Genomic DNA, 20,203 nt, shown 5'->3' with positions numbered 1-20,203 from the left:
GTGCATTTCAGGCTCTTAACAGTTACAGTGAAATGCTTGAAAGTGCAACTTGCATACATTTGAAGAGCTCCAGAAACCAGAATAAAAGCCAGATGAGCCCAAAGTCTTTTAAAGTACTTTTTAAAATGTCATGTTTTTAAGCAAATTTCATATCTCTGGTTTGTTTTGAGCTGACTCAATAATTTTAAATGGTTGTCCTTGAGAATTGTCAGATTGCTTTTATTTTATTTTTTTTTTTGGTAGGTTTATTCCATAGAAATGCTTAAAAAGCAATAAAGTCAATCTCAATAGCTTTGCTTAAATCCATGTTTATATCAGTTCTCTGTTATGGGTACACAGGGAGAAACTAACTGAGTAGGAAATTGTAAGGGATTCCTACAACAATAGTTGCATTGTTTGCACACATACACATCATAATAATAACAACAGAAAAGCAATAGCAACCTTGCAGTTACAAAAATACCAAGTGCCCTTTAAAAATGTACGTGTACATTCTGTGTTTACCCAGTGTCGCTAGGGACCAATACTTTATGTATGCTGTATCTTCCATCTGATTTATTCAGGTTTTTTTCTGGGCTTCTTTTCTTCATAACTGTGTTTGTGCCTTATGTTCACCAAGAGAAACCCAAGTTCCATGAGTAAACGCCTGGAAGCTGAGAAGGGGAGTGTGTAAGAAATCTTGATTAATTTAATGACAGTGCTTTATAATGGAAAATATAAATTTTCCTTCTGCAATTGGTATATACATTCAACAGTTTTATTGTATGTCAGTGCACATTATTCAGCACAGCTGCTAGAGAGGCATTGCTGAACTGGTGTTTCTCTTCCATGACAAACACCTATTAAGCAGTCAGCATAAACTCTTCTTGTTACAGCCTCTGACATCACCCTCAGGGCAAGTGGACACAGAACAGCAATTGCTGAATCGCGTATGAAAATTATAGTTTTATTGTCTACACAAGTGAAGGTTTAACTCAGATTCCTGTTCGAGTCAGCTCTGTTATAAAGGAGTGATTCTTTGAGGGAACAAACAAGCACAGTACACCATTGTAATCAAAGGAACAGACACTATTTATGTATTGGAAAGCCTTGTTCACAATAGTGCTAACACTCCAATGCCCCAGAAGCCACTATTTTAGCAGCTGTAGAGAAAATAAAGCATGACTAACAAGATGCCATACAGAGTCAGATACAGTTTTTTTAGAGCACAGATGGAATCATCCCATTTAATATAATTCAGTTTAAATGCACGACCAATAAGTGGGGATCATGTATTTAATGTTTATATAAGCATGTTCTCCACCGTAGCGTTCAAAGAGTTCCAGTGTCTCTTGAATGAGAACTCCAACATTTTCACGCTTCTGCTGGCTGTATTCTATCCCATCACCTAAATTAACTGGTTAATAAAAGACAAAAAAAGAAAAAAAAAGAAAAAGAAAAGAATTATGTTCAATTTTGTCTTACACTTCAAAATAATGACATAGGAAATTGCAATTACTGGTCAATTACTGTGCCTATATTAGAAACTTTTCTGTGACATGAAACAGAGCTGAATTTGAAAACAGGATGGGTTTGGTATCTCTATATGGCTTTGCTCAGGCTCCAGCTTCAAATGCTTTCAAAATGTATGTATGTACTACTTCAGTGCCTAAGCAAAAATCCTAATGAAACTAAACACATTCTTCTATAAGATGAATGTGGATTCTCACTTTCACAGTTTACCTCTAAAACCATTACTACTTTATTTTTAACACTGCTTACTTAAGACAAAATTCTAGTGCCAGATGCATAAGCACTTGTCTAAAAAATGACTTATTCTAGACTTGTTATGGTTTGAAATCTTAACTAGGTATTAGTTTGGGGTGCTCCACATTAGTCATCATATGAACACATTTTTGTTGTTCCTGATAGAGGGAACCTAGCTAAAAGAGATTTTTGGTGTATATCATGGTGCTCATTCAATTTCATCTTCCTTTTGAAAAATGTGTAAAATTAAGTCAATGTCAAAAGGACAAATTATTGCAGCCCCCAGGTGCAGTAACATTTACTGCTGTTTTCTGTGACATGGACTAGCAAGGATGACACACGGTCATACACACAGACCATAATTTTTTAAAAATCAGTATGAATACTGTGACACCAAAATAAAATCAATAAAAAAATAACTTCACCTAAAAAGTTGCTGAGAAATTTAAAGGAAGAAAATATATTTTATTTGGTTTTAAAACAATATTCTGAAAAGTATCAGAAAAAGTATCTGTATATATATTCCAAGACGTGTGAAAACTAATTTGGAAGGGGCAAAATGTACTCAGATCCCGTTTGGTGTAGTGGGGAGGTGGGGCAGCTGTCACACTGCTGTAGGGTAGTCCACATGCAAGCAGCCAGTGGCCTCACTCTGGGCAGTGGTGACAATGTGTCCGTGTTAACATCTCAAACACTCAGTGGCAGAGAAAGAGCCACTTTCTTTCAGCCAGAGAAAGACCCATTTGTCAAGACAATGCAACTTCTCAGGCAGAGCCGGCCTTTCACATTTGAAACAGGGCAAACATGAGGGCAAGGGTAGATTTTGCCCCCACTGCTGCTTCCAGATCCCCAGGTTGATGCAATGTAGATGTACAACTCCACCCATCCTCACATCCTCTTCTAGATCTAAGCCCAGAGATCTGGATTTAAAGCTTGTGGTTTTGTTACCAGCAAAAACTGAAGAAGCACGATCATGAAGAAACAGCTGGTGAACATGGGTAAAAATCATCCTTTTGATGAATTTTCCTGTAAAATATCTGACTACTTACACATATTTATGTCACTTTACTTTTTATGAAATGGTTACACAAATACAGATGTGACATACAAGGACTGTGTTTCTGAGTGGAAAGGAGGTAACTTTTTTAATGATGATTACTTTTAAGCACACAAATATTTTCCATACATTAACTGTTAATTTCATTGACATGAAAAGCCAGGATTGTGACAACAGAATTTCTTACAATGAATTTACTGTAATGCTACAAATAACAGATTATGAGAGTGCATAGAAAACACCAAGAACTATTTAAAAAAGGATTGACTTATACAAAAAAACAGTGCAAAAAGAAAAGCACACCACAACTGGGTGCAATTTAGAGTAAACATGGTTTGCTCTTGCAGAAGGCAACTGAGATAACTGTGCCTCATCACCTGTCTTGCATGTGCACTGCAAGCCCTCCCCAGAACACCTGGAGGTATTTCTGATTTCACCAGTTTGAGCAAAGGAAATCCTGAACCTTGACCTAAGTCTTGGCAAATACGTAAAGGAATTACTGACTTTCCAACCATATGTCTATTATCTGTAATTTTAAGCCTACACACATGCTCTGCTAATGAGCTTACACAGCTTTCATCGTTCTTTCAAAGAAGTAGTAAAAAAAAATCAGCTGTCTGGAAGTAATGGTGATACATTTCTAAGGAAGTCTGGGGGAGGCCAATGAGAAGCCACGATAACGCTGGTAGCAGAGGTATTTTCCAGAATTGCATGTTACAATCTTTATTATGGAGCATAGTCTGTACAAAAAATTATGTCTTAGATGTTTGATTAAAAGGTACCTAAGAGTATGAGACAATGATAAAGGAAAGAGTCTGCAAGGGAAGACTGAATGTGTGATGTGTAGACCGTCATTACAATTTTTTTTTCCTACAGACCATCTGTGCTATATGAAGGTTTGTATCCTCAAGACAGCCATAATCCACACTAATGTCATGACACAAGCTACAACCAACAATACTAGAAAGGTTATGTCAGCATCGAGGTCACCTGGTAAGTACTAAAATAGCTATCCTATGTACTTATAGGAATTAATAAAGCTTTCATACAAAAAAGATAATCATTAACCCAAGAGGACAACATCCATTAAATGGATGCGTCAGAATGATCTGCCCAATGCTTCTAAGGGTAAATATCTACTCATAATAATAATGATGATTAGCTGGAAAAAAATAGCCACTAAAGTATAGCGGTCTCAGCATGCCCTTCTCTGGTTTGACTTTATTTCCAAGTTAGTTTGCCTGAGAAGCCAGCTTTGTCAGCCACAAAAATGTTGCATACGTAAAGTGTGAACATGGATCTGATTCAAACTCTTTATGAAGTTGTCCTTTGTGAGGAAGAATAAATCAACATGAAAATGCTGGGATGCACATTTGTCATATCTCTGCCTCAAAGTGAAACGTCTGGCAAATTCAGCATGCACCAAGAACTCATTTCAGAGTAAATGTTATTTCTATGTTTGGAAGAAATGCATTGAAGGACTACCAACAGATCTAGAGGATTGCTATCAGGAAAAGATCTTACTTTCCCTTTCTAGATCAAAAAGTTAGTTCCCAGTCTCCCAAATCATGCACCAAAGGTTTTATGGTACTTAAAGTGAAGTGAAAGTCTTTGCACCTGTCAAGACCTGTGTTAGCTGATGAAATCACCCGGCACACCAAGGCCAGGAGCGGCACTCCCTGCCCTCCCAATGCCAGCTGCTGTAGCCAAGGAAACCCTGCTCAGACCCTCAGGGACTGAACTCAGCATTTGGCAGGGAACAGAGGAGGATTTGAATTTTGCTATAAAAGGTGGTTTGTATTTGAGTCTAGACATGCTTCTATTCATGATTCGGGATATTAAAGAAATTCTGGTGTTATTTGTATTCTATGTCATTTCATTTTAAAGTTTCACTAGGGTAATGCTACAAATATAAAATTTTATTGCTTTAAAGAAGGACAAGCAAGTTCCTCTCTATGCACTAAGAGCCTGATATGGCAGTTTTGACATCCTGGAGTTGACAAGAAAGGTAAACCAACCCTTAAACTCACTCAGATCTATTCTTAACTCTAGACATTTGTTAGCATCTGAAAGTGTCCAAGACATTCTTTTAGTTTATTAAATTTCACTTCAAGGCAGGCCGGATCTCAAAAAGAGGAGTTTTTAATCCCCTAAATATGTTGCTTGTAAGTATTTCACAGAGACCAGAGGTTGCTCCTGGTGGTGATTGTTCCAAAGGTTCTGCTTTACACAAATTAAAGTCAGGGTTTTCATACACCTGTTGCTGCAGGGATGTCATAGATCTTGGGATATTAGATTTTCCGCAAATGTTAAGTACCTGAGGAATGCTTAGTATTGGAATACCAAAATATATTTCTGAAGTGACTGTGAAGACAGCCCCATGTCCCCAGTTTAGACAACATTTTAAATCAAATTGTAACTCAAATGTCATTCCTTTATTCTTTACTGATGAAAGTGCTTCTTTACTGATTTTAAGTGTATCTAGTCACACTTGTGTATTTCAGCTTGTCTTGGAACAAATGATTCTTGGAAGAAATTTTTGAAGTGCTACTAGTTAACAAAGAGCTCTGGTATAATGGAGTGGGCTTTTTTGTTGGCTTTTTCTTTTTTTTGTACACAAATCAATAAAACTACTTGGAAAGATAGGCATCATTCCTTCCTTTTGGATCTTGAGAAACAAAGATACTGAAAGGTAAAGTGACTTGCTCCAAGTCATGGAAGGTATCAGTCACAAACTCAACTTTTATTGTCAATAATGAAAGTACTATTTATGGTAAAATACAACCATGGGAAAAATTGGTTTTAAGCGGCTCAGTTCACCCTAGTCAAACCAACATGTATCTTCAGCAATTAGAATGACTACAGTAATGCAACATGCTAACCTGAATGTTAGTTCAAAACAAAAAAAGCCAGCTGCATTGAGATTGAACCTGTCATGTAACAAAATGCAATTAAGCAGTACAAACTAGCATTAAAACATTTTGAGGAAAATTTCAGGACTTTCTTTCCCTCTAGGAGTCATCACCAATATGAAGAAATAAATGGAAGCTGATTTAATCTATAGGCTGGCATGCATCTATGTCAGGGTTCACATCATGCAAGTTCACTGCTCAGGTACAGTTCAGAGCTTAATTAAGTTTTCAAAGTCTTCTTGTTAGGATAAATTTAATTGTCATAGAATGTGTTGGCTTCCTGACTGGAGTGGAAAATGAAAGCCCTGATGAGTCAGTGTGGGGAGAGAGAGGAAGGCTCCTCTGCACCACTCCTATCACTGTGACTCAGAACTGTGCTTTGAAATTGTCAGCTCCAGGAAAGATGAGGTAGTTCAGTCTCCCTGTTCATTTAATTGAAAGTCTGTAAAAAGTCACAGGGTAAGACTCTAAACCCCTCCTGTCTGCTAAGAAACAGTGGGACATTGCCAGTTCATTTCACTCAGGATAAGGAAGAGACACCAGGAGGTTATGACTTCTGGTTGTTACTAACCCACACAGAGAACCCCACGTTCCCTCTGTGAAGGCTCATAGTAATGTGAACATCAGTTTTAAATGTTCCTTAGGATAAGTCTAGATTATGTACACACTAAGTGCAAACTGGCCTCATGCAGGCTGGCCCCAAAGCTAGAATGTTGAAAAGAAGAGCTCATAGAGTAGTTTATGTTGGAAGGAACCTCTGGAGTCATCTGGTCCAAATGCTCTGCTCTAAGTCAGCTCCATTTCCTAAGTTAGATCAGGTTGCTCAGGGTGGAATATCTGCTGTTGCTCAGCATAGAGCAATCCCAGAACAGGAAATGGTGCAGAGATCTCTTTGAGCTGGAGAGATTTCCACCAGCCATTTCAAATGTGATGGAGGAGAGTGCTGCTCCTTTAATATAAAAATGTCTTTCATGAAGGAGGGTTTGCTGGAGTTACAAATGTAATAGGGAGAATTCTTATCTGTTATGATACAAAAAAAAAAAATCTAAACTTTTGGTATAGTAACAGATTACCACATATATAACACTGCTTTTGGAAGCTTAATCTTATTCCAAGGAAAGAAGCACAAATTTGGCTGAAAAATCAATAAAATTTAATAAACACTCTGACTTGAAATCATGAAACAAATTAAAAAACTCAACATGGATATTTCAAAGTACTTTAGAACATTGAAGCTGAATGTATTAATATAACTTAAGAAGGCCAAATCTTTGAATAAGCACAGACCTGTTTTTTGACACTATCAACACTTGTCTCTTGCTTTACTTGGCTCTTCCTACTATTTTTCATCACTCGTGCTGAGTGTTTATCACTTTACAATGCTACAGTACTGCAGAGATTGCAGAAGAATGTTTCAGTTCAAGAAGGCATATATGCTTGGAATTTAAAAAGAATACTAATTTAGAGACATTTCAGCTCATCATGTCTTAGAGAAGATTTTCTTAATTCTCATTGAAGGCATTTTGCTTTAGCACAAAATATAGATTCTTCCTATAGTTCTCTTCCATATGCAGCTGGCTTTTAGTTATTTCATAAATTAGCATTTATAGCAAAATGAAAGTGCTGTTACTATAAACGCTATTCAGAAGGTCAACAAGTCAGCAAGTAGACGAAGTGCTCTGATTGGACAGGAAACATGGAAATGATGTTTTCCTAATGATGTAAGCTAACTAGAGATCGCTGCAACTACTTGCAAATTGCTGTAGTAAAAAACCAAACCAAAACAAAAGCCTAAACCCAAAAAACCAGAAAACCCAACTGAAAATGAACCAAGACAGCAGCTGTTACTGCAGTTTTTCCATTTCCAGGAAATGTTAGCAATATCAGACGTAATCCTTTCTAAGCCCAGGTTTTGGGGTTTTTTGCTGTTTGATTTTTTTTAACAGAAGTACAAGAATGAAAAAGAAATCACAGCTTTTGTAATAAAATTTATTAGCAAACGTATCAATGTGGTAAAAAAGAAGAGAATATTTTTTCCTTTATGAGTACTTAAACTTCCCCAATTAGTTTAGACTTTGAAGTGTGCTTATGTCTGTGCGGCAGATCCATATCAAACAAAGTAGAGTTAAATAATTTTAGACAAATAGTATGCTCAACAGGGGAATGGAATTTGGAGGCTGACACCAAGGCAGTGACAACTGAATTCCTTCAATGACTGCTTTCCTGACTTTGTGACAGAGGGGTGAACCCTTTGTTGTCATGGGAAGATTCGCCTCAACCTGAGGAGAAACTTTTTTACACTGAGGGTGGCAGAGCACTGGAACAGGCAGCCAGCGGAGGTCATGGGGTCTCCCTGTCTGGAGACATTCCAAACCCACCTGGACACGTTCCTGTGTCACCTGCTCTAGCTGACCCTGCCTTGGCAGGGGGGTTGGACTATGTGATCTCTTTTCCAGCCCTAACTATTCTGTGATTCTGTGGAATGTGACTAAATAAAAATAGGTCAATGCATTAAAAATTTCCCATCAAAATTATGGAAGCAAGTGTTTAGATATGTCTATAGGTTGCTGAATATGCCTGAAGTTGCCAGTTTTCTAGTTTCACTGTTCCTTAATTAAGCTAAATAAGCAAGAGCCTGAAGTCAACAGAGAGTGTTTTAGCAGTGATTTGAGAAAGGACAAGGAGATGAAAGCTATGAATGACTGTGTGGATTTGCCAAGATTTCTTTCATTGCTGTAGGACAAGGACAGAACTTATGCAGTTTAAAGGACAATGAGCACTGAAACTGGAATGTGCTATTTTATCCTCAAGCGAGACAGAGGAACACCTTGCTCCCCAGATATCAGTACTATAAGGATCAAGATGTCTCCTTCTGGTGTGTCTTTATATTATTGCAAAATATAGATGTAAATGAATTAAGTAATCTGATTACTCTTCGTTTTTCCAGTTGAGTTAATGCATATTATAGATTAAAAAAAAATAGCCTTCTCAAGATGTAGATTTGCTTTCTTTTTATGAAGGACATAAAAATAAATACTTATCAAAAGCTAGTTAACAGCTATTAATTTTTACATTAAGAAAAGCATATATTTGAATTCATAAGAGCTTTTCAGGCAAACAGAAAAAAGCAAATTTTTATGCAACTAAAATGTATTATAATGTGTAGTCTTACAGGAATGAAAAACAGATAAAAAGAGAAAGAAAACTGTGTCCCCTAAGTGTGGTGTTTCTGCAGATTCACAGCTTTTGAATTTGGTAAGTTGAAGTCTTTTGAAAGCAATGTAGAAACTTCACATACACCACATTCAGACTGATTTTTTTTTTTTTTTTTAGCTTTAGGAGTCTGAATTAAGTGTGAAAACAAGATAAGTAAATAAGAACTATTTCATTAGTGACTCTTAACTGGAAAACACTCAATCTTCTTCCTGTCTAAATTACACCAGCACCAGGTGACAGAAGATATTTACATGTCAGTAACCTGACTTAGACCACTTACTAAGATTTAGTAGACTGACACACTCTTGCAATACACAGCAAAACCTTTTGTTTTGCCACTTATGCAATGTTTATAAGACTACTTCCTTCACTGTTTCATATAAAATCATGATTCACTGTGCCACTATAGATATCACACAACAACTCTAGGCTGTTTATCAAAATGTACTCCTAATGTTTTCACAAAGGGATCACAGTGTTATTAAAACACAAGCATTTTAGTGAGGCCTAAATACAATTGTTTGTAACAAAGAAGTAATTGCATACAATAAGTGTGTATAAAAACAATAGGATGGAAAATTATTAGCATTTTTTAAGGTAAAAATAGTATTGACATACATTATAATATTTTAAAAGAAAATTATTTTTAATATATCCCATATATTTATTTCATTACACTTTATTACTTTTCTTCATTGTTTTAAGAAAATGGTGTCAGTCCAGTAAAAATTATTAATTAAAGTTCATTTTCCCCATTCCATATAGCATTTTTTCTGATAAAAATAAAAAAGCATTCAAAGATCCTAGCTATAGGAGTGAGAATTAAGGATATACTTTTCTGATTTCCAGTGTGCATGACACAGTTTTACTGTTGGCATGTATGAATATAGGAAAAAAACTGCTGCTCTTACTTGCATTGCTTACACCTGAAGAATCGCAATCATCCAGAAGCATATAATGCCTTAAGGCTGTTGAAAAAAAGACCTTTAAACATCTATTCTGGAACTACACATGGAAGCAAAAATAACTTTTCTGTATGCAAAGAGGATATATGCCATGCTCAGCACTGTGAATTGGAACCTGGTTAACCCTGATCATACACGTGTCATGTCAGAGAAAACCTCCAGCTGCTAACGATGCAGCACTTCTGGTTCACTTTGTAATGCTTCTCTTAATATCCTTTCACTTCATTACAAAAGCAGCGAACCTGAACAGTCATGCTTAAAGAAAAAAATCTTTGCTTCTGAGGTGAATTTGCAGCTGCTTGTCCAAAACTGCTGCACATATCATGTATCTATAGGCTGATGGCAGTGAAGTAGTTACAGTAATTTCATCTCCTTTGCAGCGGTCATTTGACTGTTTGCTATCCTGATTTGCTGCCACACCAGGGCTTTAAAGCACGAGAGTAGAAATTTTGTCATTTATCATTCTCCAGCCAATCCTGACAAATATGACCATTTTTGTTCTCTAACATTTCTAAAGCATGCTACATTTTGTAACTACAATCTTAATCTTCTATTAATTATTCACTTATCTTACAGTCCTTCCAGCCCTGGTGCCTGACAAGCCTACAACAGCTAAGATTCAGAAGGAAAACAACTCATACACACACATACACGTGAAGTCAGGTCAGCGAGGAAGAGACAAGAGAAGAGGCAAATGATATGGCTGAATGCTCTTGGTCAGCTCAGGCCAGCCTAGAGCTTTATAACAGCCAAGAAAACACTTATACAGCACAGCAGAGCGCAACGTGTTTGAATAGCTGGAGTTTGCATTCTCATGTATTATAATGAGGAGCAAAAGTAAAAAGCTGTCAAGAAAATTCTTCCCTGGCAACTTAAATATGCTTTCCCACACTTGAGTGATCTGAGAGTACATGCACACATTGTAATCAGCTTTACATTAATAACAATGAAATGTCCATTCCTATGAAGGAAAGTCATGAGGGGGGTTTTTAGATAAATTTGGGACACCTTGCAAAGATCACTTGGAAGTCAGCTTGACAATATCTAAGGGACATATTTCAAGAGTAATATTCTCTTGAAGTTTTCCTGGAATGCTTATTGCTCAGTGGACAGGGTCACTCTCCAGAGGAAAGGAAGAAGTAACACCTCACAAAATTCCTTTATCGCTTCTCTCCAGCAGACCACAGATGGCTGTTTCATCTCCTATGTTGTTTAATGCTAATGGCTGCAGTGAGTTTACAGGTGTCTGATCCAACTCTGCAGCTGCAGTGCTGAATTGGTACCCATGGAAGCACTACCTCAAGATTAAGAGAAAATTCTGCATCAGAACTGAGCATTTTTGGACAACAGCAGCTAGAGCAGAATGATGATTTTGAAGGAAACGATGATATGCTATTTTAAGGGAAAAGAATAACATATATTAGCCTCAGTAAAATCACGTGAAGAAAATTCATGAGTCACCAAGACATGTCATCACTGGATGGTGGTATCTGGAAAAGTCCTCCTGAATTACTTGTTCTAACACAGCCAAAGTTTATTAGGTGCTTGACTGATAAGTAAAATAGACATTTCTTGTCTGAGGGAGAAGAATGTGGACATGGGAGAAGTAGAAGACAAACAAAGGCTGAAAGTGGAGGAAGGGAAGCCAAGGACATTCCTTTGGCTAGTTAATTTTCCAAAGTATGCTTCATAAAGGTTCTAACTCACATGAACGTATGCATTATGGGTTAGCATAACTATTCCACAGTGTAACTTAAAATATCCCACTGGGTGCCGATTAAGATGTTGTGTCTGAGCCTGTTGACTTTCTGCTGTAATTTTGTAACAAAACACAGTGAAAGGGTAGATAGGCTTATCTGCACATCTGTTGCTAGAACCCAATACCTTTGCTTTACAGTTATGAGTAAGAATCTCACCTACTTAAAAGTCTGCTTGGGAAATGATTAGAACGGAATGTCAACCATAGGGCATAGGACTCTCACAGGAATGTGTGTATCAGCTAAAGAATTGGCTTTATAAGATGGAGAGGTGAACTGAAGCTGTTACCAGCCTGTGAGAAGAGAGGTACCAACAGCCTCCCAGTGCTTGAGACCTCTCCTCTTCTACAGTCTTCTTTTCCTTTAATTGTATGTATTTAAAAAAAAAAAAAAAAAAAAAAAAAAAAAAGAGCAATGCAGATATCTCTTGCTGGTTTGGTAATATCCTCATTTTACAGAGGCACAAGCTTTCCTCTCTACCTAATATCACAAAATGCAGAAAAGTCAGTAAGTTCAGGCATGCTTTTTATCAGATCTAGTGCCTCAGCCATCTGCCTCAACAGTTCCTGAAACTGCTGATAGTTGTCTGGCAGAGATTATAACCACTGTCACTAAATCCTGAGAAGACATTGAACAAGACAGGGTAATATTAATTTATTTACATATCCTTACCCTTGTAATATATCTCTATCTAGCAGCTCAGAATGGCTTAAATTGGGGTTATGGTTCTAGTTCTGCAGGGGAAATGGCACAAGAAGATAACTTGATTTTGCAGGAGAAGAACAATAATAGCACTCTTAATTTTCAGCTAACAGACTGACTTAACTTCACACATCCACAGAAGACAACTGTGAAAACAGGCAGAATTAGAGACACAGGGCAGGAGAAAACATTGTGGTATAAATCTTTTACAGCCAGAATGGAAATTTAGACCACGTCAGGAATTGCAATACAATATCTGTCACGTGGGCTCTGCAGGAGACTCAATAGGGATGCATTAAATTTACCTCTCAGCATATAGTAGGAGTTGGATTCCCAAGAGCAGCGTTCAAGTGAGTGAAGGGCTGATCAGCGAGTCTCACAGAGGGAGCCAGTGGGGAACAGGGAGCAGAACAGTTTTTCTCTGAGACTTAAGTATTTGCATCTGGCCTGGAGCTACAGCCCAGGAGATTTCCTGGTTGTAGATTGCAATTGTCATTCCTTCTGGGTGAGACCGAATGATTTCTTTAAAAGCAAGTTGTGTCATGAAACAGTAGCGATACCTGTTTCCCATGGATGTGTGCTGATTTTGCACTACACCTCTTTACAATGACAATTTGTTTCCCACCAGTCCTACCAGCTAATAGGCGGTATGAGCTAAGGCATGTTCTGACACCTTGTATCTCTTGCATACTCTACAACAGTTCTCTCACCTGGACATGAATTTGGATCTCTCCCTTCTACCCTGATGCTTATTTTTCCAGAAACTCTGCCCCTTTTTCAGTTTCACTGAATTTGGACAATGAGTTTAAAAGTTACGTGAGTTGAGGGGGTGGGTGGAGAAGATTTACAGAAAAGAATAACCTTATGGCCCATTACACTTGGTGTTTTTAAGAAGGCAGGAAAAAAAAAATCAGCAAGGGCAACAATAACTGCCTTAGTTTTTATGGTTTAAAACCCTAGTGATGAAGCACCCTCCCAGGAAGCAGGAAACAAGCCCAGCCTATGTCATTTTAAATCTGCGTCTTTCGTGATCAGGGAAATTTCACCTAATTATCAAATTAGTTACTTGCAGAGAAAGGCTCTTGTGACCTCTATGCTTATGATTTGGCAAGGAAGCAGCTGTGGAGACAGACCTATTGTTAGACTATAAACTTGCATCAATAATTCAGAGAAACACAAAGTTTAGCACCTGAATCCAATTTTCAGCAGCTACCTGAGTGGGTCGATCCTGAGCCCTTAGAAGTTCCCAAATGAAGGCTGCAGTGAATCAGAACATCTGTACATGAGCCTAGATAATTAAATGTCTAAATACATATTTACATGAATACAGTCTACAGTGCCAATTTTTAAGTGTTTTGACTTGAACTAACTTCCTAACAGATGGTTATTCTGAATCTATCTTCATTTATTTATGCCTGTTTATGTTTTTACAGATATAATAAATGATCCAAAGCTTATTCCTTGTCTATTTATTTATATTTTAATAACGGTTAAAGATATTATTGTACTGCACAATTTATAGAAATTGTATAAAGATGGTCTTTCTGTGTTGTACTTACATGAGATCCCTCTGAATAGTCAAGGAAAAACTTCCATAACCATAAGGCAAAGTGAACAAGCATAAATGAAATGTTAGAATCATCTATACTATTGTAAGCTTAAGTGAGATGTTGCCATAAAATAAACCCCCAAAAAATCTGAAATCAAAAAAAGAGGAGAAAATACAGGAAGACAAAGAAAGTATTTAAGTGCATGTATGAGAAGCTTCAGAAAGTGTAATTCAATAGAATTCATGCAAAATTTCTCAATAAGATAAAGCTCACACTACATAAAATGCTGGTTTTGGTATCATAAGCAGATATAGACCTGACTCAGGAAACTGTCATGCAAATGTTTAAGTGATTGCAAAATCAGGACTAAAGTGTGTTTTTTTATATCAAAGCATTTCCTAACAAAAGAAACAAGCATATACAAAGTATTAAGAAATGAAGGGTATCATACTGCTGTCAGCTATAGTCATGCCTCACCATGTAAATCAATGAGTTTCAGAAAAGTAAAAGAGAGAGTGAGTTAGCTTTTCTCTGCCCACTACACTGATTAATTAGCTTATTTTCAATAAGAAAAGTACTAGCTATGGTGTTATCTCAGAGGGTTTTTTTTCACATTATCAATAGTACCAGAAAACAACAGCTATCCTTTAGCCCTCTAAAATGAAAAGGCACATGTGACCATGAAACACTATGAGACTTTGGTAAAAAATGTCATGAGAAAGAAAATCTCTGGACGTTGAAGTTGTATTTGTTTATATGTAAGTTGCAATATCCAGGAAAAGCAAAGCTTCCCATAATAATTTTCTTACATTACTATGACATGCATTTTTAATGTATGGCTCTAACTACAATTGTCTGAAGAAGATTCAGAAGATATAAGAGTTGCCAACTTCTATTATACTACTTTACATGCGCTCTAACACCACTGCATTTGTACCAAGAAATCAGGTCTGGAAGGAAAGACAAGGAAATTTTCCCACTGAATGATAAAGATGGTTTATTTCCATAAGCTAAATAAATTTTTCAGGAAACATAAATTCAAAAAATTATTGATGTAGAATGTTTTTTATCGTATCAGCTGCAGAACTCCACTGGGGAAAACAGAAAGGAGAAGCCCTTAGGCCACATTTTGTGTGACCTAATTCTTTCAAGGGTATGTTTCTGCAAATTTTTAGGAAGTGACAATGCAAATGAACAACAGTTCCCACTGTGATGTTTTCATGGAATCTCTGCATAACCACCAAACAGCAGACTTTGCACCAACACTACAGTACACAGTTTTGTTGTAGAGCTTAATTACTTTTGGATGTAAATGAGCTGAAAAACAATTATCACACACCCAGCAGAAGAAATGGTTATGCTTCTATAAATTTCTGGTATTCTACTGCTGGGATTGTCAATTTAAAGTTTCAGTCTCTATGCTGCTGCCAGTTAATGATTAGTCTGCTACATTTTGGTGAAATTGCACTCCAGTCAAGGGAAATGAAGTAAAAAGATGAGGGAAAAAAGAAACTAATATTGTTGAAGTCTAATTAGAGTAGCAGGGCCAGTGCTGGACTTAGCTGCGATGAGGCTGACTTTCTATTAAACTCAATACACTGAATTCACTGAGAGCAAGATCAAATGCTATGATTTCATTTTCATGGGTGATGTGTTAATAGGAGTGGGATTAACTTCTTCCTCATGTAGTGCTTTTTTTTATATTAATGTAAATCAGAATCTTTCGAAGTATAGTTCTAAAACCTGCCACTTCACTTTCAGAAGGATTAGTGCCATGCAGCTTATTTTGAACTAAATCACACTGCTTTAACAAAGAAAAAAAAAATTGTTCTATTGACTTCAGCATCATCAGCAATATCTTCCAGAAATACATTTTAACAGCTTCCTATGTCAGACAACCATTTCTTACTTATACGGTTTTAATTCATGCTCCTTTGTTTCTAAATGAGTACTTGCAGCAAGTGAATGTGCTTTCATTTAGCAGCTTTTCATTTAAAGAGCTAAAGATCACATTTGAGCCATCGTTGAGAATAACATGCTAATGATTTTTTTTAAGAATATAATTGGATTTTATCTCAAAAAAAGTAATCCTCCAAAACCCCACAAAACCGCAAGCCAAGCCCCTTCCCCAGATCACCCCCCCGCCAAACCAATACCCTGATATTAAACTCTGTATTTCCTCCCTAGAACACCTATGTATCATAATATTTCACTTCTCCTCGAGAAGTGTTCATGGGCATTAATCACAGCTTTAGTAGCCATATATGCTGACATATTTCTGGGTTCCTGACACATGAAGTCACACTTGGTACAATAAGTATTGATAATAAAATCTGTCTGAATGCCAATAAATATATATTGAGGAGAAATACTACATATGAAGCTTCATCCTTCCACCTACAATTATTTAATACAGAAAGATCCAAAACATATATAATTTAGATAAGGCAGAATAGCATTTTAAATGAAAAAGGTCAGATGCATGTACTTCACATTTTTCATTTTAAATTGTACACAAAGTCTACTTGTAGACCTTTGAAGTGGATGGCAAATGTGAGTGTTTATTCAGCTGGAACTTTAAGTATTTCATATATAATGCATATGTTCCCTGAAATAGCTTAAATTGACCACTACAAACAAATACCGGGATGTTGTGCACACATCTCAAATATTCTATATAGCATATTAAAAATGTGATATGGACATCAGTTCCCTAATGCTGCACAATGTCTATTCAATAGTAAAAGAAATCAATAGAATTTTGTATCTGATTTTCTAAGAGAACCATAACCCCCCATTTCTTACACGAATACAAGGAAAATCTAAGGAGTACATACAATATTTATATCTTTTTCTTTTTAATTATGCTGTTCTGAGGATTTTATCAAAAATTATTTTGAGAAACATCTTTAACCTTGAACACCTCTATTGGCAGGAATATTTTCATTAGGAATAACTTTGATAGTCCAAAATCTCTGATGTGTCAATACTTCCACCATGTTGTTTATTTATCTCAAAATTGTTCTCAGCTTTCACCTGTTCCAGTGTCTCACATGGATCAGCTCTTAAAATACAGAAGTTATACAAATTCAGATTCTATCAAGACAGAAAATGACAGAAGAGACTATTAAGTTAAATTTTGCTAAAGCTATCATCTTGCAACCTATCACCTTATATTGATGGATGGTCACGTTAGCTAGCCCACCAAAGCAGTCCACTTGGATAGCTTGGCATTCAAACATAGAATGACTGAATAGTTAAAAATTTTGAAAAATGCCTTCTCCCACCTGAGGCTGACTGTAAAGCTGTACCTGAGCCTGCTGTCTTATGGTTAGGTCCTGGCTTTTTCACTGAAAACTGCCTGAATTAATTACTGAAATTTATATTACTTCAACAGTAGTACAACACACACTGACTGTTGTTATCCTTTAAAATTGCCAGGCTGAAGATGTGGTCTCTATCTAAATGTAAAAGTCCTATAAAGTTTTTCCCCACATGCTGCAGAATATATTTCTACATGAGGAGACTGCCATCCTCAGTTGTTCTCTTTTGTATTAATCATGAATCTATCAATCTGAAAAACGAAGCTCATGGGAACAGAAGATAGGCTAATTCAATAAACAGAACAAAAGATTTCATATTGCTTGTCAGAGGATATTAGATTGACCACAATTTTCTCAGCTTTCAGAACAAAGCTGAAAACTCACTTCAAATTAGTATCCTCATAGTCACTATAAAAAGCAGCTATGAAGAAGAAATCAGGACTTGGATCAAGGCAGAAGGCGTGAGGTTAAGAGTAAATGGGATTGCTGAGCTGTTGTGAGTCTAATTAGTTTTTGGAAAATAGTCAAATCCTATGATAGGTAACATTAAAATATGTGAGAAATATTTTACCCTGGAAAAATATTTCATGTTGGGAAATGTTGGTTAAATAGAAAATAAGATAGGAGGGTGATTTTTTTTTTTTTTTTTTAATTAGCAATGAAATAATCACATTAAGTAATAAATGCATTTTGGCTGTTACCATAATCACAATTGATTCCTTAGTTGCAATGGTTTCTAGAAAGCAAAATGGTTTAAGTTAAGAAAATGTGCTATTTAAAATGCATGTGTATGGTACTTTGTAATAAGATATGGATTATAACAGTGTAATTGACTGACATTCAATTAAAAAGCTTTAAATTAAGTAGAGATGGGTGTGTATTGAACTGTTGCATTTTAGTGCGGTTTTGGTGGTAAATCAAGAGATCATTCTTGAACTGTATCATCAAGGGTGTGGGGCTGTGCATTGAAGGGCAGTGTCTGTAACCAACATGCTGCTCTGTCTAACAGGTGTTATCTCAACACATGCACATGTTGTTTCCATCTTCTGTACAAAACAGAAAACATTAGGACAACATTTTAGATTACTTTTCCATAAAATTTAACTACAACTACCATAACTTTTTTGTAGTGACAAGCACATATATGAGCTGAAGATCTGGCCAGTTCCATTTATTTACAAAAGACAAAGAGTTTTTCCCAAAGACAAATCAGTTCATAAGTTTCTGAAACAACCACAAAAAATCATCTTACCACCTTAAAAGCATCTAGAAAAATATACTTGGAATGTTTGGAATTATAACATAGACCCTAAAGAATAATTTATATATCGGCATTAAAGTCCAATATTCACGCCAGGTTTATTGACATAGCAGGAAGTAAGTGTTATTTGAATCTTAAAATTGCTAGTGCACAGAATTCAGTTTGGCTTCAGGAAGAAGAACAGGAGTAACAGAGTGAAGGAATGATGAGTTTTTTGGACCTCTAGATCATGATGTCAATGAGTAGCATGTAACAGAGACCACCATTGGATATTACGGACTTTCAGTGCTGGAGATCATTCCTTGGAGTTGTTTAATTTTAATACTGCCAGTAGACCTACTTCACCACAGACCATGTAAACAGGGAAATGGCAAGACCATGGTCTTTAGATATATCTATAAATAACAAAAAAATGAATCCACTTTTGTCTGTGAAGGTAGAGTAAATGAGTAAGGAAGAGGTATTTCCTACTCCTACGATGTAAGGTCAAATTCACTCCATGCATATAGATGTGTTTTCTATTTTAACTGAGGTACAAAGAGATCTGCAAACAGAATCTAAGATAAGGCATCTACCATTTTAAGCAGAAATAACATTAGTACAAGGTACATAATATTAAATATCTAGTAAATTGACCTTAGTGGAGTTTACAAACTTGGACCTAAATACAAGATGCAGCTATTTGAATCACCATTTGTACTCCAGCTATATATTGTGACTATTCTTTTGCACAATTTTAACACCATTTGTTAGTTATATTTTATTTATTAAAATAAATCAATAATCTATGTTTTATTTTTCAGAGAAATATTTTCTTAGAAATAGCAAACCAGGAAAAGCATTTAAAATTATTCCACTTTACACAACGTGTTATAAGCTTCAGCATGTATTTTAAATGCTCCTGAAGAACTGGATATTTGTGGTTTTTTTAGTTTGGTACCCACCATTGCTTCATGTTGAACAATTAAACTAGTCAAATACATTGTTTCTCCATGAATGATGAAATGAAAAACACAGTGTCAGCATGTTTGCTAGATGTCATCGAATTAGCACATATGGTAGGAATGAAATCTCATTTCTTCTTCTAAATTTGTAGATCACATGTTGCATTAAGTGGAGCATAACTGCCACACAATGTTTGGATTTTGTACCATTACATCTCAATAACTTCTTCTACTTCTATTTCATCATTATAGCATATCATCTAAGATGTTGACATTTTTTTTTTCTGATGAATGTTGTCTTTTTAACATATTATTTCATAACTTCTGTATTTCTGAACCCCATTATTGATTAAAATAGGGATTTGAACAAATAAAATACATATATTTTGTTGGCCTCAAACAACTGGTCAAATACAAAGATATGAAAATCAAAACGTAAACCCAGGAATGAAAGACCTTGAGCATCAGTGAACATTGGCTGCTTACCTGACTTCTAACATGAGCTCTCATGGGCTTCAGTAGAACCCTGAATCCACCAGGGACTTTTTCTGATGAATATCCTGACTATCATTCACTGCTTCATTTATAAATAAGACCCCACAATAACCTCTCTTTTCTCCTGTCTTTCAGGTGTATAGCTGGTATATTTGGATATTTATGTCAGTGGGCATTTACTTTATGGCTTGTTAGCTTTGGTAATAAGTTCCCATTTATGTCCTAACTAGCATGTACATAAGTTTTTCAGTGAGCCACACTAACACAGAAATATA

General features: G+C 36.1%; 1 protein-coding gene across 10 annotated transcripts in view; it reads right to left on the bottom strand.

The window, feature by feature from the left end:
* Nucleotides 1-741: 741 nt before the first annotated feature.
* PACRG (parkin coregulated) overlaps nt 742-20,203 on the bottom strand; it is a 223,342-nt gene continuing 203,880 nt past the window's right edge. For 9 of the 10 annotated variants that reach the window (XM_069010103.1, XM_069010108.1, XM_069010105.1 and 6 more), the window contains one exon: nt 742-1,396. In XM_069010103.1, coding sequence (XP_068866204.1) covers nt 1,242-1,396 — 155 coding nt within the window. In that variant the 3' untranslated portion in view covers nt 742-1,241. The remainder of the gene's footprint in view (nt 1,397-20,203) is intronic. The other variant, XM_069010106.1, reaches the window with a different exon arrangement.

Source organism: Aphelocoma coerulescens, chromosome 3, assembly GCF_041296385.1.
Source record: "Aphelocoma coerulescens isolate FSJ_1873_10779 chromosome 3, UR_Acoe_1.0, whole genome shotgun sequence".
Classification (NCBI taxonomy): Eukaryota; Metazoa; Chordata; class Aves; order Passeriformes; family Corvidae; genus Aphelocoma; species Aphelocoma coerulescens.
This window is presented reverse-complemented; position numbering and strand designations above follow the sequence as displayed.